General features: G+C 35.8%; 1 protein-coding gene across 5 annotated transcripts in view; it reads right to left on the reverse strand.

The window, feature by feature from the left end:
- The window catches only part of LOC133523806 (tyrosine-protein phosphatase Lar), a 701,140-nt gene that overhangs the window by 155,947 nt on the left and 520,292 nt on the right, over positions 1-24,901 (reverse strand). For all 5 annotated transcript variants that reach the window (XM_061859542.1, XM_061859541.1, XM_061859540.1 and 2 more), the window contains one exon: positions 14,684-14,815. In XM_061859542.1, the coding sequence (XP_061715526.1) occupies positions 14,684-14,815 (132 nt within the window). The remainder of the gene's footprint in view (positions 1-14,683; positions 14,816-24,901) is intronic.

The following is a 24,901-nucleotide window of genomic DNA, read 5'->3' on the forward strand; positions in this document are numbered from 1 at the left end:
TGCTGTATCAATTTTTAACTAGTATAAATACATTTTGTATAATAGCTTTTGTTGTAGTATATATCATTATAATAACATACTTTATATTTATACAATCAAAAACATTATTTTTTATACGGTGTCGCAGTTCTAATCAAACCTAACCCACTTTTTGCTAGATATTCGTTTGTTTGGGGTCACAGTTTTAGCCTAACCTAATAAGCCACTTTTATGAGAATCTTTTATTTCTATTGAGACTTACGTATACTTATATAATTTCACTAGTTAGAACAAAAATATGATTTAAAGTATGTAATAATTATGGATCTCTATATTAGACTAAGTGTAAATATACCCTATAACCATTATACCAAGAAGAACATTATGTATGTCGTTGAATAGGATAGTAGTATGCCTTTAAACACGTTATTAAAAATGACAATATATCAAGCTATAATATATGAAAAGTAACTATAAGAAACATAATGCATCCCCAAATACCACATACTAAGAATGTGAGTAGACCCATAATTATACTTTTACGTCACACGCTACACAGTAGCTATAAACAATTTTTGCGTTATCAAATAATTTTAAACTCAACGCTTCAAAGATACGACTGCTAATCGCTTGACAAGGAAATTGTATTAAAACGCGTTAACGACACTTGCGAAGCTCCTCTAATATTGGGAAATGCAAAAATGATTGGTTGACGAAGCATCTCGGGAAACGGTTCCGTAGGACGCAACTTTTCTAAGCGATTACGATCAAATGTTTTTTTCTATCGTAACGGTTGTCAACCAAGCATATAGAGTCAGACCAAGCTAAGTCGGCAGCGATTTTGATAGCCCAGCCTGTGCAAGTTTTAAGCAAACGTGATAATTTCAAAGTTTGACGTTTAAAATAATACTTGCAATTTCCGGGCTGTCAAAATCGCTGCGAACTTCTGTTGGTCTGACTTTAGCCCGCCTGAGTGAGGTAAGCGGTCACTGTCTCCTATAGAGGCCTATGAACTTTAGGATTTATATGCGTATTTCTGACCCGTATACAAATAAAATGAGTGTGATTGTAACAGGCTCCTTGTAACATAAGACTTTAATTTCAAATTTTAATATCAAAATGTTGTCTAATATTTTCATTTTGTTCATAATAACATCATGTACATATCAACACTTAAGCTTTAATTAGCCATCTAATTGATTTAATTTTTTTAACACATTCACAGCTGAGCTACTGTCGCGTTACGTCGTAGCCGATAACATGGGTTTACCGGTATGTAGCGAAAATGCTTCGTAGAGGCAAAACGACAACGTATCATGATAAGCGCTGAATGCATTAACCCTGCCTTTGAAACTGGTGACCCTAAGTTCACTAATTTAAACTTAGTATTCCTATTTTTAGAACTTGTGTGTGACGTAAAAAAATAAGTTCACGTTTTCTTACAAATATAATGTGAAACCTTATAAAACAACGCATACGCATCCAATATCAATAAAACATGAATACTCTACACCGTTCTCAGTAACAAAGCATCAACATTACAATAAAACCAAAGACTGCACTGCTCAAGAAAGGGTAAAAATGAATCTCCTGCCATAACCGCAATAGAAACGTGGCACAATGGTATGAAAAGAACAAAACCGCATACCAGCCGCACTGTCTTAAGACTCGGGGGCCGATCATGTAATAATAATTTTATATGGTTTTCATCTTGTTTTGATACGATACGTTTGATACGTCTTGTTTTGTTTTTGTGTAATTTCCCTATTCCTTTTTTGTGTAATATATGTATGTTTATCCTATTAATTTTGTATGTATTTATATCCTTTATCTTTCTGGTACCTTGTTGTACAGTAGTGTTCAAAAGTGCATGGACAAGTTATGAATGTAATGATTCATAAATTATCCGTGCAAATTTGAACCTTATGGTACATGTTGCTGCATTTGTCACTCTCTCCTCTCATCTACTCAAAGGTTAACTGGAGGAGATTCCTTTAAGGGATAAGTTCGCCTTTGTACTTGGCTTTTCCTAAGTACTTTTATTATGTTTTTGTACAATAAAGAGTTTACTACTACATAATACGACTCGTACGGTAATCATTGTCATCTTAGCTAGTCCCACTGCTATCCTCTCATAAGACATTTCGCTCGCACTTATTGGTGTGCGTGAGATGATGACACGATTCAGGGTCGTAGTGTTCTGTTCCTGCTGGTGAGTAAGGTTGTCAGAGCTCAACGAGGGTGCGGAGTGTTAGGGTCGGCAACGCGCATGTAACTCCTCTAGCAGTTGCAGGCATATATAGGCTACGGAGACTGCTTACCACCAGGCAGACCGTATGCTTGTTTCCCACCGACGTAGTATAAAAAAAATCAAATTTTCAGAATCGGTCTCTCGCTTTTATTCAAAAAACATTTCCATTTTATTACCTCCCAGCTACTTTGGTTTCATGAATTTTTGAGATGCTTAATGAAAAAGTATTTGAAGTGTTTTCTGAAGCAACAAGTAGCTAATTATAAAGGTGTGACCGCATTAGAGTTCAGGTGCTTTGTGAGGGGGCATCTTTGCATATTAAATATCGTTGCTTGGAAGTTGGAACCAGACATAGTGGAAATTTGATACATCGTTAATTAACTTACTGGACACATTTGCTTTCACGAGAAAAAAGGCTGTGCATGTGTGTAAAAATGTATGAATTTTGGCTGTCTGACCTTCACATTTTCTATGGAAGAGTAAATTTTATTTTCGCGATTTCTGGGTTGGTCCCATAGTAAAAATTGCTCAGTATGACCCATATATTCAGCTCGTAAATTGCAAATGACTAAATGAAAAACCTGTATTAGTTGATATTTATACGAATTTATAAAAAACGAGTATTATTTAATTACCTCAGTTAAATAAAATGGGTCACGGATTTAACAAGAGACTCAACGAGGGAGCTCAACGAGGGGGGTGGGGTTAGGGTCGGCAACGCGCATGTAACTCCACTGGAGTTGCAGGCGTACATAGGCTACGGAGACTGCTTACCATCAGGCAGGCCGTATGCTTGTTTGCCACCGACGTAGTATAAAAAAAAAAAAAAAAATTTAACAAGATGCCCTAAAAGAATTTTAAGCGCGGTACCCTGAAAAATATCAGGTTTCTATATGTCAGAGCATTTGTAGGGAAGATTGTAGCCAATCTACGTCACGCGCCTCCGTCACGCGTAGGGTTGCCATACGTTTAGAGATTCAAGGGACAAATCTTCTTGAAAATAATTATAATTGTACTGTGTCATCTGTAGACACTTTTTTCAATTCATGGTCATGTTAAGTTTTCTCACGCATTAAAACACAAAAGTAAGGGGGTGTAAGTAAGGGTTTATAAGTTAAAAGTTAGTCGCCGGCGATGGCGGAATGAAATATATTTATTGACGCAGTGTAGCATCGACGACCGGTTTGGCCTAGTGGGTAGTGACCCTGCCTACGAAGCTGATGGTCCCGGGTTCAAATCCTGGTAAGGGCATGTATTTGTGTGATGAGCATGGATATTTGTTCCTGAGTCATGGGTGTTTTCTATGTATTTAAGTATTTATAAATATTTATATATTATATATATCGTTGTCTAAGTACCCTCAACACAAGCCTTATTGAGCTTACTGTGGGACTATAATAATATTTATTAGTTAATAAAGAATTTCAACAACAACAACAAGATTCTTTGTTTTAAAACATTATAAAACTTCTGGTTGTTGAAATGTCACTTGTGACACTGACAGATCTTATCCATAACAAATACAGATCAAATTACAACCTGCCTGTTATTACAACGAGCATAGGCCTTATTGAACGAGTGGCCAAAGTTACAGTACCCAGCGATAAATATTACACATCAGGTTTTGGGCTTCGTAGAGCGTTGTCTCTTTCTCTCTCGTTGTCTCCCATATTCTCTTTCTAAAGACCGATGTTGCAATATTTATCGCTGGGTACTGTAGCCCTGGACTGAGACTAGTGGAGAAATCGGCGGAGATTTTTGCCTGGCAGTGGGAGACGATAGGCTCCATATAACAATAATATAAGTTCAGTTATAATATAAGTAATCAAAAGTTGCTACGATGCATGAAGTTTACATAATCTGTTGCCGCAGTATTGTTATAAGGAATTTCTACAACGCGAAGGTTATTTGTTTTGAAACATAAAATTTGCATATAACTGATGTTACAATAAGTTTCCCAACAAGAAATAAGGCACTTCCTATTCTTAGCACTAACGAGTAATCCATTTTCCGACGCCAACCGTCTTAGTCTTGCCTTTGCCTTTTTTGCGTAGTTTTTGTTATTTTACTTCTTGGGTGCAAGGAGAGAGATGAGTAATGTAAATAATATAAAATGACTTCTTTCGCAACTAGGCAGCTTGTGAAAGATAATTCATTGCTAACAGCGTTTACAATATAATTAAATTACGTTTGTGAAATGCAACTCAATTAGAAATGATTGAGTCTGGTAATAACGTATTTAATTATAAACTCAATAAGTCGAATGTTTTTTTAAATAATACAACTGCATGCCAATTAAAATAATTATCAAAGAGAAGAAAGCGGTGGATTATTTCGGAGAATTTTAAATTATAATAAGAGAACGTCGCAATTGTAGATGTGCAGTAGTCTAAAAATATTTTTAATTGCCAATATGAGAAACATAAATAATATAAAATATTGGTTTAGACGAATAGATAGTTGAATATAAACTGACTACAATTGACCATGACGGGCATAGTGAAAGGGTTAAAGTTAAAACATACACTATAAAAGAGTTTTAATGCGGACGCAGACGCAAGCAGAATTGAGATCATATCAAACACGTGTCTTAAAAACATCTGGCTAAATATATGTCCTATTGTTAAAATGATCCGGTAGATCATAATTTCCCAGTGTCTCCAAAAATATCTCAAACTGTTGGTAAGACTAGCGCGTAATGCATCATGGCGGCGCATCTCCTGATAATAAATCTTGAAGTGACCTGGTTCGCAGAGATTTTATTAATCAAGGTTATTTGGAGCCTACGCCAAATCTTAGAATCAGGTCGCTGAGTGAACACGAGAAACGCGACAACTCTAAGATGATAAAATTGTGTCCTTAAAAAAAACGAACGTCTGTTAACACTAGCGCGTAATCCATCATGGCGGCGCGTCGACGCGTCTGCTGATTGTCAATCTTGAAGTGACTTGGTTCGCAGAGATTTTATTATTCAAGGTTATTTGGAGCCTACGCCAAATCTTAGAATCAGGTCGCCGAGTGAACACGAGGTTCTTAAACGCGACAAATCTAAGACGATAAAAATGTATCCTAAATAGAAAATCGAACGCCTGGTAACACTAGCGCGTAATCCATCATGGCGGCGCGTCGACGCGTCTCCTGATTGTCAATCTTGAAGTGACTTTGTTCGCAGAGATTTTATTGCTCAGCTCTTGGAAAGTCGTGTGGAAATTGTTTGCGATGCTTTGTATATGTATGTGTAGGATGTTACACGGGTTATTGGTACGGATTGGGGAATAGGGATTTTTAGAAAATAATTAAAAAACAAAAACAAAATGGAGAAGTGTATCTACTAAATCAAAAATAAAAATGAGGCAAGTCCGTAAATATTTTATATATTAATGTTACGGTAAAATCAAGTGTAGTTAAAACACGTTTTAGTACTTCTTCAGTCTTAGTTAGTGCTAGTTAATCAAAGGCTTTGAAGATTAAATTATGACTGTTTTTTTTCAATCAAAACTAGTTTTTACTTAGGACTTATTTTTAGTGTTCTTTTCCTAATAGTTCAAAATTAGTTTAAGTTGAAACATATATCTATTGTCTTTAAGCAATAATAATAATAGTACTAGTTTTGATCATCTACTGGGATTATAAAACATAAATAACTTATATTTATTCATCTTTCCCGTCTATAAATATATCCATGTCTAAGTCTCTTCTAATTAAGTTGAACAAAACAACCGTTTACTAAAAATCGCTCCGAGCAAGAATAATCGTAGCAATTATTTAAAATAAAGCCCCATCCATAACAGTCCGCGATATTAATAATTTAATGTAATCATTAGCATACTAATTATTTAGCGTACAACAATAAATTTAGTCACACGCTCGTTCAATGTTGAGTTATTCGACTAATTTACTGCGGCTAATTAATATTTTGATGCGCATAGACGCGTTAAAACATGTAGATTCAAAAAAGTTATATGTGCAAACTGCAAAGGCGGTATATAATACTTATGATATTTAGGTAATATTTGGGTAAATAAAAAGCAAATGCCATCACGCAATTAAAACAGTGTCGAACGATTTGTGTGGATGTGGAGATCGGTGTAAGTAATAAGAAGTGAAAACGAATCGTCAGTTCAAGCGTTTTATTGTAACTAACTTAAACGGCCGTTTGACGACCGTTCTGGCCTAGTGGGTAGTGACCCTGCCTATGAAGCCGATGGTCCCGGGTTCAAATTCTGGTAAGGGCATTTATTTGTGCGATGAACACGGATAATTGTTCCCGAGTCTTGGGTGTTTTCTATGTATTTAAGTTTTTATATTTTATATACTTATATATATTTGTCTGATTACCTACAACACAAGCCTTCTTGAGCTTACTGTGGGCCTTAGTTAATTTGTGTATTAATGTCCTATAATATTTATTATTTAATTTTTTTAACCTACTCTCTTATGCTCGCTACATGCATGACTAAAAACATTTACAACACCATACAATCGAATATAAGTTCTCATTTGAAAACGACATTATTACAAAATTCTACTCACTCTATTTTCTTTGTATAACAATTTTTAGTAACAAAAATAGCACTAGACATAATGTCACTGTATGTTACGATTGCGTAAACGTTCATACATAGTTTCGTGTAATTTAAACATTTTAAAATGAGAGCCATTAACGATATCGATAACGTCGATTGTATGGTAGCAAATTTTTGACAGCGGTATCCTTTGACCCTTAAATATCCTCACTAAAGATTTGAAGGTGAATACGAAAAAGTACGAAAGTGCCACTACGATTTTGCTATAGCGAGAATCAGGAGCAAGTCTGACAAAGCGTGCTGAATATGAATTTGACGAGGTGATCGCTAATAGTAAGTTAGGTAGAAATTATTATAATGTGAGATTGCGGAATAGATTATAAGTACTATGGGAAAGTTTTATAAAACATTTTCAGGTTAAAATAAATTTGAAATTAACACAAAGACCTCATCTATGTGATATAATCCAACAAAAAAACGATGGTACGCATTAACTCATTAAAGCCTCTTTCATGCGATCACGCAAATGAAAAACCTATCCTTAGATGACGTATTTAATTGATAATGTAATTAAAATTAATCATTTCTCATCATGCAAAAATAAGGAGCATAAAGCACATGAGACCAAAGCAATTCAAAGTATACACAGGTAGTTTCATGTTGTTATGTGTATTTTTGTATGTCATATAAAATTTCATATTCGCCATCATTATGACAGTTGAAAAACAAACACATGTGAAATTGTATAACACTTTATTACAGAAATCCAGTTACGGAAAGAAAGACCTAAGCCCACCTACGTTCAACGCAGCTGGCCAACTTTATTGTCATGCGTGCAATAGAGTATTTAAGAGCAAGTTAGGCCTGGCTAGTCACATTAGGGCTCATGCTAGACAACGTCCATAATGTTTATTTAGGGTCGCCGTCATCGAAAACGATGACGATGACTATATATATATTACAGAAATTTTCAAATGAATAACTTTTTCGCATTCATCATATCTAGTTTAGCAGCTCTCTCTAACAGCTTAAATTGTCGGCGTCACATTTTCCGAATTCGATTCTATAAACGTGCACTTTTCGCCGAGAAATCAAGAGTAACTGAGAAGTTTGACAAAGCGCACGGAATATGAAATAGGCGAGGTGATCGCCGGCATTACTCACCCCAGGAATGATGAAATAGATTGAATTTTTCATGGGAAGCGATGAAACTATTTGGAGTAGTGGTGTGCACGTTATGGTGGTGTTATTGAAGCCGGTTTTTTTTTGCCGAAACCTATGGTTCGGATTTGCTCTTATTTTGGCCGAAACTTCGATAATACACTAATTATTGGTAACTTTACAGAAAGATGGTTATATAAAAAGATACGATAAAAACTCGTTCTAGTTTACCCCTTTTTTCCTAGTTAAAACTAGTTATTTTAAAGGCCTTGATGGGAAATCATTTTGCCTGCACGTTTTCAATTAAAACTAGTTTTGACTTTGAAGTACGATGGTAAAAATAACTTTTACTCCTTATTCACTAATCGTTCAAAAAATAATTTTAGGTCAATCTAGTTTTGACTAGGCAATACAACAATCACGAATAAGTTCATCATTGCTTCGGTCGAGGCCACGTCTATCTGGTCCATACAGAATATCATTATGCCTAGTTTAACTAGGCATAATGGCATAGAACTAATTATAGCTGAAATTTATTTTTGAACGATTTGCCATTGAAACTAGTTTTCGCCGTTTCACATTGTGCTTAGCCCGAAATAGTAGTATCTGTTGAAGTTTCGGTTTCAGCAGGTTTCGGCATAAGAATCATGTTCTTGCCGAACATTCGATTTCGGCCAAAGAACTGCCGAAGTTTTCGGCCGTGCTGAAATTGTATTTTCGGTAGTGTCCCACCGAAGTTTCGGTTTCGGCATAAAAATCATGTTACGGACAAAGGTTCGAATACGGCCGAAACTGAAAACCCAAACCATCGGTAACGGTTTCGCCTAAAAATCTGTCTTCGGTCGGGCACTAGTAAATAGTCAGTATTTTAAAAAGTGGTGACACGGAAATGACGACAGCACATCTCTAGGAGGCCATAAAGGCACGAACAGCGTGCGTGGCCGGTCGATCCGTTTTTTCAGCTCATTGCCCCGGGCTTATAGATGTCGTTACCGGACCAGATATTTATGGCAAACCGAGGGTTTTACATTTCAATCAGGCCCGAAATTATAGACATCATAACACGTAATCTCGGTAACTCTTTGTTAGCTGTTTTATCGGGAGGAAAGGATTTATGACTTTTTTTTTGATAAAGTGACGGTAAAAATTGAGCGCGCGTTTTTTGGGTTTGCTTATCAGGCTCCTGATATAGCTGAACATCCAAACGATATATGATCCAAGCCAATATCTATAGTCCCCTGTATAAATAGGTGAGTAAAAAATCATGACAACAATTCACAACTCAATAATAATAAAAAAATGCTACTAGCTACTTTGCCTTTAGCAATACACTTAAAAACAAAATAGTGGCCAAGGCCTGCCACACCTTCGTATGGTCCATTCCACCACAAGTCTATGAAAAATGGTAACGGAATGGGAAAACATCTCAAGAAACTTTTTTCTTTATGTCAAAAGTTTCAAATAAAAAAATGGTGTCAGTAAAAAACTGTACATAAAATGGCCCAAAGCAGGGTTTTCGGTCAACAGTAAACTAGAAAAAACCGAACAAGTGCGAGTTGGACTCGCCCACCGAGGGTTCCATACTTTTTAGTATTTGTTGTTATAGCGTCAACAGAAATACATCTGTGAAAATTTCAACTGTCTAACTATCACGGTTCATAAGATAAAGCCTGGTGACAGACGGACAGACGGTCGGACGGTCGGATGGACGGACGGACGGACAGACGGACACAGGGACGGAGCGGAGTCTTAGTAATAGGGTCCCTTTGGGTACGGAACCCTAAAACTCACTCGTATCGTACTGTATCATTGATGTAAAAGAATATGCGATTCCTATATTTGCTCTTAGTTTTAGTAACTCTGTTGGTACCCGTTTTTGAAAGGCATGAGCTACGTACATACTTGTTCATTATGTAAGTACCTATATACGAAGATCTTCGAAACTTGAGTAACATTGTACGTGGTACGGTTAACGTGGGTGCCGTCGAGTGGTGAAACGCGGTAACTTAAATTACAGTTTTTGTTGGATTGCAGTATATTAAACCATTCCAATAAGCTTCTATGTTATTTATTAATAAAGTTACATACATAACTGCAGTTACCTACAATTTAATTTTACCAGTAAATATCACTTCGGGACACAGCCTAGTAGATATAAAAAAAATCACAGCTTCGAGCAAAAGTATCGCAATATGCTATTACGGGTGTGTAATACATATTATATATATATGAATCAGTCACTTGCCATAACGCCATTTCATATATAATTATTTGTTATAATGTAATAAGAAGTGGTTCAGTAAAAAAGTGGCGGCTATATAATAACAATAAAATCATATTGAGGATTATCAGATTGTTTGAGTTTTCTCATTTTTATTGTAATGTTCTTCGTAACTTTTTGTACAACACAATTTGACAATTTTCACCTGCCGTTATCCACAATGCCACACTTGAATTTCAATTTTCACAGCTAGTTGTATGCTTTTAGGAATATCATCTTACGAGTAAATTATATTAATAAACTGGAGTTCATCTTTGGCACATCGTCAGGAAGTCTCTCCAATCTAACCTCTGACAGAGGTTTTTTTATAGGAGACAAATTTCTGTGAAAACCGAAAACCTCAAAGTGCAGTCAAATCAAAAAAGTGCATTATCGAACATAAGACAATTTAATCATGTATGAAGTAGCTTATCAAACTGGAAAAAAAACTATGTTTATGAGAAACACCTCATAAATTATCTCAGAAGACGCTGTTCAAATATCTTAGGAGACATGTAATATAAAAGGCGAACACTTCAATTCGCCCTTTTATTTTAAATACGATTGTATTTAATTGTATAGAATAGTATGTACGGATTACTACAAAAATGCGTTACTTAAAAATTATCACTAAATAAAATGAAAAATTCATATAATGTGCTGCTACTTTTTTTCTGAACCACTCCTTATAAACAAACAAATAACGAATAATAAACGTTGATTTTGTAATATTATGATTGGATCTAAGCCGATACAATGCCTATTTTAAATATTTTTTAAATAGTATACAGACATATTTTATAATAATTATTGTTATATTTTGTTTTAATATAACGTTATTATACTTTATACAATCAAAACATTATTTTTTAGGCGGTTTTCATTGTCAGTTTTAACCTAACCTAACCCACTTTTCTCGAAGCCGTTTATTTTTATTGAGTACTACATATAATTATGTAATGACACTAGTTATAACAAATATATTTTAGTATGTGTAATAAAGCCGAAGTGTAAAATAACCTATAACCATTATACCAAGAATAACATTATGTATGTAGTTGATTAGGTAGTACTTATAGTAGTTAGATATATTTAAAACTATATTATACGAAAAGTAATTAAATAAAATGTAATGTACCCCGCTATTACATTATTGTTAGGTAATTCTAAAGTTAAGCTAATTTTACGGCTTAACTCATGTCTAATCGGTGTTGTTAGTCCTTGAAAAAGGAGATAGTCCGTGAAAATAGCTTAATGTTAGTATTTCTTAAAACATTATGTACATTCAATTCTAAAGTTGGAATATTTCAATTTAAACCTTTTAAAAGTATTATTTTAAAAACAAGACTTTTTGAGTTGCAGCCTTTTACAATTTGACGGCAAACTTGCGAATTGTAGAGAATTCTACACCTCGCTGCGAGACTTATCTCCAGCTCAAACATATTGTAAAATTTAGAATTACAGAGCTGTACAATATAGGTGGGGTTTAGTGTAAGCTCTCTATGAACGACCTGGTTCTTCTCGTGCTAAATCTAGATCTAGATAAACGACACGTAACTACACTTTAACCGTTAAAAGTGTAAGGTAAGTAGCTTACATTCTGGCGCAAGTGCGCCAAAGGCTAGGTTCTTAAGCTTGCCTACTGTCAAAACTATCATACTTCGGTTTTATATTTAGTTAATAAAAGTAATGAAGTAAATTAAAAAAGAGCATAAGGCTTAAAAAAATTGTACAAAGCACTGCTAAACTAAAAACTATTATGGAAAAATAACTTATATATTTTTGATACCAAAATCTAAGGGAAGAAAATAAATGTAGTATAAATGAATGAATAAATGTAGTAGAAAAGGTTAAAAAAAACGTTACTGGGAAATTTATCCTAATAATATTGCTTTCAAATTAACCTGAATTAGTTGTTAAGTAACTATTTGGTTTTTGTTTGTTTTTATATTTATAAACCCCTCAACTCTATTGGCACTAAGAATGACTGCGTTTTCTCCCAAAACAAGGCATTTATCATTCAAAAATTTTACACAAAGGGCCTTCTCACATAATTTACTAACGCTTTTTAAATTGGTTGAGAGGCCCGGTACAAACATGACATCTGTTAAAGTGACAAAACGAACATTTAAAAAGAAACTTAGCAATAATCTATTAAATAAAATAAAAGGTAAAATACAACCGCTATAAATTGTACACATGCACTGCATTTTTATACTGTATGATCAGATTGTAGCGTTAACCCCTTACTTCATGTCGTAAACCAAAGTATTATATCTGTTTAAAAATAAACTTTAATAGCTATCAATAGAATTGAATATTATAACTGCCATATAGGGCTGCGCATGCGGTAAGGGGTTAAATAGATAAAAATATAAGTAACATATAGACTACATATAATAGCTTGCATATTATAGGAGCTTCGTCTGCCAACAAACCACTCTGTGGTCTGGCAGAAGTATATTGTAAATATTTATAAGGCATGAAAAGTGAATAAACGTTTTTTTTTTGCTTAGTTTTGAAAAACACATCTCCCCTACCCTTACAAGTTAAACTTTGTCCATTTGCAACAGTTACACTTCCAAACAGGTTTTTAAAGTTTTTAAAGCTGGCCCATGCATGTTCGCTTTACACATAGTACCCAAACTTAGTATTAAGTGCATATCATAGATATTAAAATGTATAAATAAGCGGTATCTCGCCAACAAATTGGCGAGGAATAAACTGGTGTCACTATATTATGTACCGTTATGATAAATTTATTAAAAAAAAAATGTTAAAAGGAAATATGAATCGATGTTTTTGCAGCCTTGAAACTTCGCTATAAGTCACAGCACATTATATTAATTCATTAATCTGTGACTATCGATGATTTATTGATGTTTCACTTTGTCAAGCACTCATTTTTGCTATTAAAAAAATCTATGTCTGCTTAAAGAAAAGACGCTTAGCACGAAGAATTTCGCACATTGACGCGCCTGTTCCTATCTCTCTCGCACGCGCATTACTATATTTCTATCCCGCTCGCACAGTGTCATTGACCGTCGTCATCATGCTCGGGACAATAGTATATAGTCTGTCAAGCCATTTTAGAAAAAGCGGCAAAATTTGAATTTCGCACCTTTTTCTACTGACAAAGTTGTTTGACCGGCTATAATGTAGGGAATTCCTCGTGATATGGCCTTTCTTTATTATACCTCAGTGTAACAGCCGCCTTAACGATATTTCGCAATGTAAGTACTCGGACGAATATGTGTTAAAGGCAGAGTCCGCAGTCCCTTAAGTTGTCAACGGGAATCCTCATAAACCCTTTAACGGTCGAAAACCTCCGTAAAAGGGGATCGGACTGTAATCAAAATAAATTATTTCACATTAGCTAATAAAAGAAACGTCTGGATGTACACGGATTTTTTGGTACTTTTACTTATTTTTGTGTTTTCCACGGTTTAAGTTACATTTAAGGTTTGCACGACGAATCTGAAATGTATGGGTAGATCCGTGAATTCAGATCCAGATCCGGATAATTTCTTACATTTCGGATCCGGATTGCACACCCTTGTTACATTAAGAATAAATATAGGACCTATCTAAACCACCTCTAAATTGTATTGTGTTGTCTGCCTCTAAATTTAATCAATTGTTTCTTTTCTTGTATTTTTTTACTGAGGTGTGCCAATAAAGAGTATTCTATCCATCTATCTATCTATCTGTAGGAGGTATTTTGACTACTGGCACATGACGTTATACATACAAACTTTTTATATATGTATGAATATTGTTTTGACATTTTGAAACAGTACGTAACCAATTTGACTTGCCAGACGCCTTTATTTCCATTGATACTAGACTAATAATATTAGTCCGCGAGATATCATTCCGTGGCTATCATGACGTTTCTAATTAAAATTTCCGAGATTTTCCGGTTGAAAAACCCAACATCGTGAGCGTTAACCACTGACATGCCTATAAGTGGGCAAAACGTACAAGTCGATGAACAAGAACATGTGTGAATAGTTCGAAAATGACGCGCAGCTAGAAGATGTTGATGTCCACTTTTTCTCCAAGTCTACGGGGACAATGTCGTCCTCCTAACGTGAGAAGTGTAGTTGTGTTGACCACTGACATTCCTCTAAGTGTGCAAAACGTACAAGTCGATAAACAAAAACAAGTGTGAATAGTTCGAAAAAGTCACGCAGCTAGAAGATGATGATTGATGTCCACTTTTTCTTCAAGGCCACGGGGACAAGTCGTCCTCCAAACGTGGGAAGTGTATTTGTGTTGAACACTGACATACCTATAAATGTGCAAAATGTACCAGTCGATAAACAAGATCAAGTGTGGATAGTTCGAAAAAGTCGCGCAGCTATATGTTGATGTCCACTTTTTCATCAAGGCCACAGGGACAATGCGGTCCCCAAAACGTGGAAGGTAAATTACCTTAATTATAAGCAATTAAGTTCTGTTACAGTAAATAACAAACAACATATTTAAAGAAAGTACACTCACTTGAAACTCGTTTCCCGTTCTTCCTCCACTGGATGTTCGGCACGGGGTCCCCCCGCGCCGCGCAATAGAACGCGGCGATGCCGTTTGCGCGCACCTGGAGGTTGCGGGGCCGGATTGTGATCTCGGGCGGATCTGCACAGACGAAAAAATACTGTATTTAGTTGGGGGTAGGGTTGGAATTAGATTGAGACAGGTTAAGTTTCTGAACACAACTGCATTTTGAAATCTTTAAATAAGTAATATAAATATAGATTGTCATGTAATCTATCGCCAAAAACGGTCTTAAGTGTAAAACGGCTAACAGACTTGCTTATTTTAATACAACTAACTACTAGGTCCTGTGCTGGTACGCAAAAAGATCATAAAAGCTTCTACATTTATATGAAAATAACTCAAGTCTTGTAATTTAAAAAAGTTAGGGTGAAAACCATCTCCACTATAGATAGTTACGGTGTTAGCATGATAATATCTCTTTCCTGACTTTAAAAAACACACCTTACACATATTAGTAACCGTACCATGAGTCACTGACAGTGACAGTGTCAAAACTGACATATACGCTATCGAGAACGTAATTAACTTTCTATACATCTCGCTCGCACTTATATGCGAGTACGAGCGAGATGCATAGAAAGTAAGTAACGTTCTCGATAGCCTTTATGTCAGTGCCGAACTGGTGGTAGCCACATAGGTATATACTTTCAGCTTAAACAACATTTTGTATTTATTTCACAATTATAATAATTATTTCAAAAGCTGCTACTGTTGCTTTATTACTTTCACTGAAAATTCAAAATTCATAATTATGATATGGTAATAACAGTATGATAACAATTTTATCTCTAAAGATCATAGTGCGAAATCTAATAAAAACTAATCTATGCCGGCCATATGTATGTTAATATGCGGGACCCTCAATTTAAGGGACTATAACTCTTGTGAAACTAATTCACAAACACGAGAGTAAAATAAATTTGTCACTAGAGAAATTAAACGCTCTGATTTTTTTCCATGATCCAGTAAGAGATTTACAATGCACGTCGCGTCTACTTAAAATCTAAAGGATGACTTACGCTAGCAGGCGGCCCGATTCGAAGAATGATCAAGACACGTTTAAGATCTTGGAAAGATCTTTAAAAGATCGATAACTAAACATGTCAAAATTGATGTTTATTTCGATTCCGCTGTGATCCCAATAAGATCTATCTACGATATTTCTAACGTCAAAGTGACATTGGTTGCCGGAATCGAGCTGCTTCTGTCAATTATACGACATACAAACGATATTTAAATGAGAACTTATCTAAACCAGAACTTATCGTTATCGTATCTCATTCCTCGAATCGCGCCGAGGGCCGGAGATAGGCCGGAGCTTCCGGCACTTCGTTTTCTATGGAAAGCACCACGTGATCACCGATCAGCCGTCATAGAAAATGACGTGGCGGATGCCTCGGCCCGGTCTAGCGTGTCATCCTTAATACTCAGCACTACGAGGTATATTATCGCGCTCTAGGTATAACTAAATCATTTTCGTTTGCCTGAATCAGAATAGCTGTGTACCTATTGCTACCATTAGAGTTATGAAATTATATATAAAAAAATAGGTAGATTTATAGTTTTTACATGCCTCTTGCATTTATTTTTCACGAAAACAACCATTGGTGAGACCATATAATAACATGATTTTAAACTGTTTTGTGAACATAATTGATATGTGCTCTTTCTGTCCATCTCTTGTCTGTCACCGTGGCGGCGCCAAGTCACTGATGAATTATGTATAAGACCACAAGGGTCCTCTTTTACGAGCTATGGACTACTCGTTACTGTTTTGGACCATTCGGACCCTATTTTCGACGATGAATAAATTAAGGGCTAGAAGCAGCTTGAATAAATATTCAATAGGATGTGCTAGTTTGCGTTGCTTTGGTGACATCGTGGATTATTTTCAATGTTATTTTCATAAGTCTGAGCTAAACACGATATGGGACTGCGCCCCGCTGAAAACCAAGTATGCTTATATTCTACTTAAGAGGCTGTCGATACCTAAAGCGCGCACACTGTCTATTTGTATCGGAGTAAATGAGATAGCACTGTCGCATGTTACTGGGCCTGGGCAAGGGAATAATAAGAAAATTATATAACAAAAAAAAAGTGGATTATTAGTGTAATATTTTACTCGTTAGCGGTTTAGATATAAATGTTTTGTAATTGTGATTTTAATTGCAGACCCATAAGTCAAAACAATAAAGACATAGAACCGTTTAATTGTGATTTTAAGACCAATCTTTGCAATTATTTTCTATCGAGCCGATTTCGTTCAATTATGTATCGAGTACAACCACGGTCTTTGAAATATAATTAATATGAACATATATTTTTCTTACTTGACTAAAACAAATAGTCTATCTTAAAAAACTGTTTAAGTAACATCAATTTCAAGGACATTGGGTGTTGACAGCCCCTTAAGAGGATACATCAGTGGTCATTTCTTCATTCAAACGTTCTCGACATTTTCCTCTTTGGATTGTGGCCCTATATTAATGTTTTTTTTTATGAGTTCAATATTACCAGTACGTATCCGAGTCTGTACGTTTGACTTTTTTTTGATATTCTTGTTTTTGTACGAACTAGGTTATTTCAAAAAAACTAGGTTACTTCAAACAGCGTTAAAAACGGCCAAATAAATGCGCCGTAAACAGACGCCTAGCATACAAAATCGGCTACAATAAACGTAAAAAACAAAACACACAGATAATTTCTTTCTCATTCTGTACCCCTAGTGTAAATAAATTCGATTTCGAAACGTGACTTACGCGTTTGCGTTTAGTCTCATTTTGTATTGGATTTAGAAAGAGCGCACCAAGCGGGACGTTTTGGAAACTCAAAATCCTATACAAAATGAGACTTAACGCAAACGCGTTCGTCACGTTATGATGTCGATTAAATTTACACTAGGGGTACTGTTCCCAAAATTTCGTTACGATTTCGTTAAGTTTTGAAGGAGGAAAATGACGAGAATGAAACCTCGATTTCTGAGATTTTTACGCAGGATTTTTCGCCTGAGCTGCAGTTGTCCTTATCGCACAAATTTTAGCAGCCGTTCCCGTCAGCGCGACAAAGATATTTACCTAAAAATCTCAAATCTGAAAAGGGGCTCAGCTGATATATCCTCTTGACGCCCGTATGTTTATTTTCTATACGTATGTAATATTTTTAGACATCAATAAATATATTTTGTTAAAATTTGCAGCTTCCGATCCAAATATCAATTTCGATTTCAGTTTAATCGATTGAAGACTTTTTTTGTCAGAAACTCGATTTTTTTTAATTTTAATTGTGACTTGTAGAAGTTAATTGAAGTGCCGCTCCATTGCGATTCTGCAAATCACGCTCTGAGGAGTTCCCGCTAACCGTTTTACCGTGTGAAGCCAGTGAAACCGCGGTAATTGGTCCATTTTTGAGTCCCACTAGCGAATGTGACGGCATCCGGCAAAATTGCTCCCTAATGCATTGCTGGACGCAGGGCTGGCGCTCTTGGAACTTTATTACAAACACGGTTAGAATTGTGTCGTTCTCGAGAACGTTCTCCGTTTAATATTGGAAATATTATCGAGCGAGAACGTTTTCCTTACAAAATGGAGAACGTTATCGAAAACGGCACAACTCTAAACACGGTTAACAAGAACAGTCGCATTATTATATAAACTAAGGAAACATTGCAGAGAAAACGGAACTAATAGCATTTTTTTTATTATTTCAATAAAATACAGTGGATACTGTCTTAATATTAAATACAACGTCCCACAAAACTGTGTCCCGTGGGTCTATACTAGATTAGGTACATGATAATCATAAAGTCTAATTAATTTTAGAGGCAAAAATTGGATAGTTATGTGTTAAATGCTACCAAGAGTACCAAGGTAATGTTGGATCAAAGCTCTTTTAAATTTATTTTTATTTTTCTCCTGTCTGATAGTTGCAGGTAAGGCGTTGAGTAAGTATGGTAAGCGCTTCTCGATGAGATGCGACAATTCTTTGGTTTCAGTTTTCAAAGCAGACCTCGGGTTCCTTTAGATTGCAAGCGAGAACTTCTGTAAATAATTTGTCTTTATTACAAAAACTGAAACAGATGTCATATACCAAAGAAAAAGTGATCAAGGCCTCCAGTGCCCAGGGCTGGAATCGAACCAATCCTCTGTATTCGCAACTGATACCTAGGACCAATTAATAGATATTGTTTCATGTTTTTATATTAACATTTTTTTTGCAACACACGGTGTAGCAACCCTAGCTCGCCGCTGACGCCAACACGCTACATTTTCATTACGACGAGATTAATAGCATTATCTCACGGAAAAATGCGCGCCCCGCGAAACAATTATGTGAGTCAGGATTCACAGACCCGTTTATAGCAGTTGGTAAGTATATTCTACTACAAACCTACCTACTATTTAACTAGTAATACTTGGATATACAATCCTGTTAGCTTGGATTTATAAATGAACCAATGCACAATGAATTTTGGCTCGACGGACAATCTGCAATCAACTGCAATGCTGCTAGCACGAGTTCTATCACTCAATATATCTAGCGCGACTTCAAGTATGAAAGCCGGTCTGATAGGACAATCTATCAAGACCCTTGAGGCACTTTTGAGTGATCTGCGAAGAAAAAGAGCCGGCTTCTCCCACCAAGGTCATTACAGATAACTTTTTACTTTGACACTGATGGTATACACGTGCCTTAACATTGTTTAACTGCACTTTAGATTTTCTACTCTCCCTACTTGTAAGTAAATATAGCAAAAAAATACTAACAAGGTACTTGTTAACGACGTTTTTTCAGGGCAATGGTCTTCTTTTACATAATTTGCGATTTACTTAAGAAAGAAATAGAAACCCGCTGCTTCTATTCCTATATCTTCTTCCAATAAATCAAAAGATTGATCAAACCTGTAGGGTGGAAAACAACATCACCATCCGCGCCTACTGAAACGCCTAAACGAACCGAAACGAATATCGAAGGGACTCGGGCACTCGCACTAGAACCGTTTGATTTCTGAACTAGAAAATGAAATCCCATTTAGTTCGTAGAGGTCACTCCCTTGGGGCCGATGTGACATTAATAAACGAAAGAGTGGCGTATTTTCGGCGGTCCAGTTAAAATATTCATGGAACGGACACCGCGGCGGGCTTAGATTAGAGATATGTGAAAAAAGGTGGGTTAGCTTTGAGCGTAGTGGGGAGTCAAACAATATGCTCCGTCCCCTGATGCCGTGCTAGGTATCCTGTATTTCCATCATATAGGCCTTAGTCTTCGGTTTATGCCCTATACCGTTACATTGTATAGATATGTTGCTGTATTCCAATTTAATTTGATATGTCATGATGTTCGCATTACCATGGCCTGCCTCAACGATCTCAACAATGCATCACGCTGCCCTCATCAAGCGACACGAAATTTTCCTTTTTTGCTAAGTAAACACACAAAACCTTGTTTACCCCCCGGCAGTCATCAATTCAATAGCATAGTTATGCATTGAGCTCGGCAACTCTCTGAGCTATGTCGACCCGCATGGTTCTCTTAAAGATCACCTGATTTCTAAATCTATCTCATAAAAAACTTCGACCGTAAGCTGGATCATGCCTTTCATTGTACAAATATGCGTGGTCACATCACAGTACAGTTCTGTGATCACTGTCAACAAACACTGCTTAAAAAACTTCGTCTAAGATACAACGGCGGACGAAAAGTTATAACGCAGGAGCTATTTTTATTTGAATTAGATTAATTTAATTATAAAGAGCTGTCTAATAATGAGCTGTAAGTAATCTTAGGAAGCATGCGACCATTATCTTAACTTCTTGTTGAACGTTTATATTTAGTGCGACTAAGATGGATATTCAACCGAGATGACAAACAAACTGCATCTTCCTCAAGAACTGAAAGGACTCGTGATGGATTGCTTTGCAGCGTCTTTACGTTAATAATGTAACAAATTAATATTATCTTCGGTTACCGCGCTAGTAACTCATACAATAAAACTATGTAAACGGATTATATTGCATATAACGAATGGCATTCCTAGAGGTGATCTACCGTCAGCTTAAGATCCAGTAGTACACCTAATAAAGGCACGAGCAAGACATCGAGACCATTATATTAAATATGTAGTGTGGAAATTTTAGCATCTTCGTGAATCTTGAATAGAATTGTTTTAAGAAATTGCAATCTAGTTCAAATAAATAAAAGAAGACCACTGACCCTCCCCATCTTACATTTTTCTTGGTTGGTATCCTAATGGGAACCGAGGTCTGCTTTGTTAACTTAATCCAAAGAATTGGCGCATGCACAAGTTTTTACAAAAGCGAATGCTAACTCACGTTCTAACCTATAGGGAAAATTAGGCTGTATCCTAATATATAAGTTAATCTTAATTAACTCGGTTTTTTCACACTTACCCGAAAACCGATTGATAAACATCGGCGAACATTATTACCCTATCTTCTTCCCAATGTTACTTTATGATGGTAAGTATTAAAATTTCATCACCTTTTAGATATTTATTAAGCTCTTCTCTATTAATATTTCCAGTCTGTATGTAATAACTGGAACACTGTCGAGTAAAGGTCAGGCCTCCTTAATATTAACGGTATTTTCTTGGCTTCGTTATTAAGTTATACTGCCAGCCAAAATTATATTACCTTTACAATTAAAAATATCAGGATGAGCTACTCAATACAGATTAGAATAAACCTCTAAAATTTATTCCCGTAACACCACCATTACTAGAATCAATTTTCGGAATGAATCTTATATCTGCTTGACATATTACCCGGATAACTATTCGGAACCCTAGTTTGTATTTAGTATGGTTTCCTTGAATTAATAACACAGGGCTACATATCTCAATGTTACGTTACAATGTAACCGGATACATAATCGAGGATCGAAACGAATAAAATGTATAGTGATAGGTAGCTCACATAAAAAAAAATACAAGCGATATCAAGTGTGCGTCGGCTAAAGATGCAAACCTCTCATTTATTTGTTTAGCTAATACTACCCCTAGGAATGTCTTGCTGGTATCTGATCATTAAGACCCAATGTTAATGGGTTTAAAAATCCCCACGGTTGATAGACCATGTGTTTGTTTCTAAAGTGACCACCGTGAATGGCCACATCCCAGTACGAAATTGAAAATAACTGCGCGGTAACATGGTATAAGTAGTTTAAATAGTGTTGGTGGTAGTGGCGTTATTTCCAAACTTTTCAGTTTAGTTTTTCTGAAAAATGTCTCGCCACCAACCGACTTCTGATCAAAGGGTAATCAAAACATGGGTTCAAAAATCCCCCAAAGGTTGACGGATGTGTTTATTCCTCAACGGACCAGCGTGAATGGTCACGTCCTGGCGTGGAATTGAAACGCGGCACGTGCCCCGCGCCTCGATAAAAAAGAGTTTTAGCCTGGCGGATTAAATCAGACCGCTAGATGAAAATAGGATTTGCGGGAATGTTCTTTATTCTAGGTAATATATTGCCTGGGCTTGATGGAAACTCGACAATTGGCGTATTAGCTTTGACAGTTAAAAGATATCAATTTCGGATACCGTAGTGCTTTCTAATAAATTACCAACCTTTTATACTTCACATATTTATAGGTACATCTGAGTGACTGATAAGATAATAGATGAAGCAAATTTGCGATTTATAAATAAAATGTTGTAAAAACTCATTTAACAATGTAATACGACAACGAGCGAAGTGAAAAGCATGTTTCGCGCTCTTCAAAATATAAAATTCAAGGTATATTTAACAGAAGCGCATACAATCAAAATCATAGCAAAATTTTATAAACCAAGCTGCTCAAAAAATCCGTACACCGCTCAACAAAGGTATATATTGGTATCGTTTATTGTTGAGTATCCATTATTCAGCGAAGCAAAATCGCTGTGATACGAACTATCGGGCCTCAGTAGCTATTGGTCGGAAGTCGTACAGATTTAAATTATGGAGCCGACTATTGAGCCCTGGACTACACCATTGTAAAACCAACGCTGAGTCCGCCGTCCGCTGTTTAAATTTAAAAATGGCCACGTATTAAAACGAACGTAATTGATTGGAATGGAAACTACGGATTGCGTTGAAGATCGTGTCGTTACATCATATTTTAACGTTCATCTGCTGCGGTGGCAGATCGTTTAAAGTTAAGCGTTGTGTATTTTAAGCATTTTATCATACCATAAACTGAGCGTATAAAACACTATATTGATTCCATTAAAGTATCATACAGGTATTTACTATCTATGTAGGAACAGTATTGATTATTTGTATTTATCAACTGTAGGTTGGATGTAAGTACTAACACATCCTGCAGCCCAAATAGTTTGAGGAATTCGAAAGAGTACCTAGCGTGGTTAGAGTTTTTAGTACTAAATTAACTAGCTGTATCCCCTCAAATGCCTTTAAAAGCAGCTTGGGATTAAATTTATCTGTTACCGTTTAAGTTTCATACATTATCATTAAGTTTTGTTATCATCGCGACTGCATTTCAGAACATTACCGCAACATTGCTCACATTGTCGCATAATGAATACGAATCAATAACGGGCTGATTACTGCATCCTTTGGTAATTATATCAGAATGGTTACTGGGGTAAATCGCATTCAATTGAAGGCTGCCATTAATATAGCTTGAATCACAGGCGAAATCTATAAAACCACTATAAAAGAGATATGCCCTTATCCATATTATAAAGTTCTCTAGGTCACGTTATGCTGGTTTTGCTAGAATTCTATCAACTCACACAACCAATGCAGAAGCAAGCCTACCTACTTTAGTGCGGCGGCATTTCATTAAGGCCCCCACTTTACAGCGATCGCGCAAAACAGGCATTGTTGCACTATTGAGGGCTGCAAAACCTGATTATTTGTGCGATATCACATTTGCAGGTAAATTGTGAACGCAAAGCTGGTCGCAAACCCTAGGATTTTTTTTTATAGAATTAGTTATTTACGCTTTTGAGAGTTACAAGACAAAAAAGAATTTTGGTTTATGTTTAGGTATTATATTATAACGGTCGCTTGAAAGAGATATGTTATACCTATCGAAAAAGCACAGCTGTTTTACCCTGTGATCCCTTTGTATATCAATGTCATCGTCAATTTGTGAGCGCCCACTTAGGCATAGGCCTCCTTTCAACTAGATGCGATATTTATTCTAGACCAGAGGTCTGTTCCAGTCTTACCCAAATTTGATCAGCATATTTTCCCAAGGTAATCATCTTATCTGTCTGGTGGTAGCTTATGTTTCTCTTACTAAAAACAGTCCTTTACGGCTTCATTTTTATCATTTAATTTTTCACTAAGAGTTCGTGGTAATGTTTTTAACCATAGGTGACAAGCTTCACAACTCGTCATTCTTCTCTAGTGGCCGTCTTCCTTCTGCATAATTCTAACGAACCATTTACCTGAACAGTTATTAACAAGCGACTAATAATTCTAAAAAAAACAGTAAACAATAATAGCTCAACAGCCCTAGCGAAGTCGATTTATGACAATAATCTGGACGTGTCCGCCCAAAATCGGTTTTACATCGCATATAAGTGAAAATTTATATTCGGAGGTATTTAAACGCTCATTTAATCGTTACGGACGGGACCAGTTGGTATTAACACATTAGCATATTCGAATATGGCATTCGATTTACTGGAATTATGAATTTAATCGACTTTTACTGCTTTATATTTGAATAAGACCCTTCAACGATTAGTATAATTAGAGTTAAGTTCGACCATTCTTAAAATATATATTGTTTTTTTTTAATGTGTATTGGAACAGCGTCGTAAAGGCGTAAAATGGCTCCTCTTTAGGTAACATTAGGTAGTTTACCTACTTAGTTGCTCCAGAAAAGTCAACTGCGGCGTGATGCGAATTCATAATGCCCCTTTTGGCTTGAAGTTAAGTATCCTCAAAAGCAACTTACCTGTTTCATTCCATCTGCAATGCTCTCACTCATGCATATTATTACGTGATTTATTATTTTGTCCTACAAATTATAGTGATCGATAAGCCAATGATTGTGTTATTAAAAAAGTTTATAGCTTCTAGTAAGTTTCATTAGAGCTTAAGTGCTTAATCAATTATTGGAAACGACATTTTACATTGTAAGTAAGTAACGAAGACTACATAATGAATGTTATCTAGATCAAATAAAGT

The sequence above is a fragment of the Cydia pomonella genome, chromosome 12 (genome assembly GCF_033807575.1).
Source record: "Cydia pomonella isolate Wapato2018A chromosome 12, ilCydPomo1, whole genome shotgun sequence".
Taxonomy (NCBI): domain Eukaryota; kingdom Metazoa; phylum Arthropoda; class Insecta; order Lepidoptera; family Tortricidae; genus Cydia; species Cydia pomonella.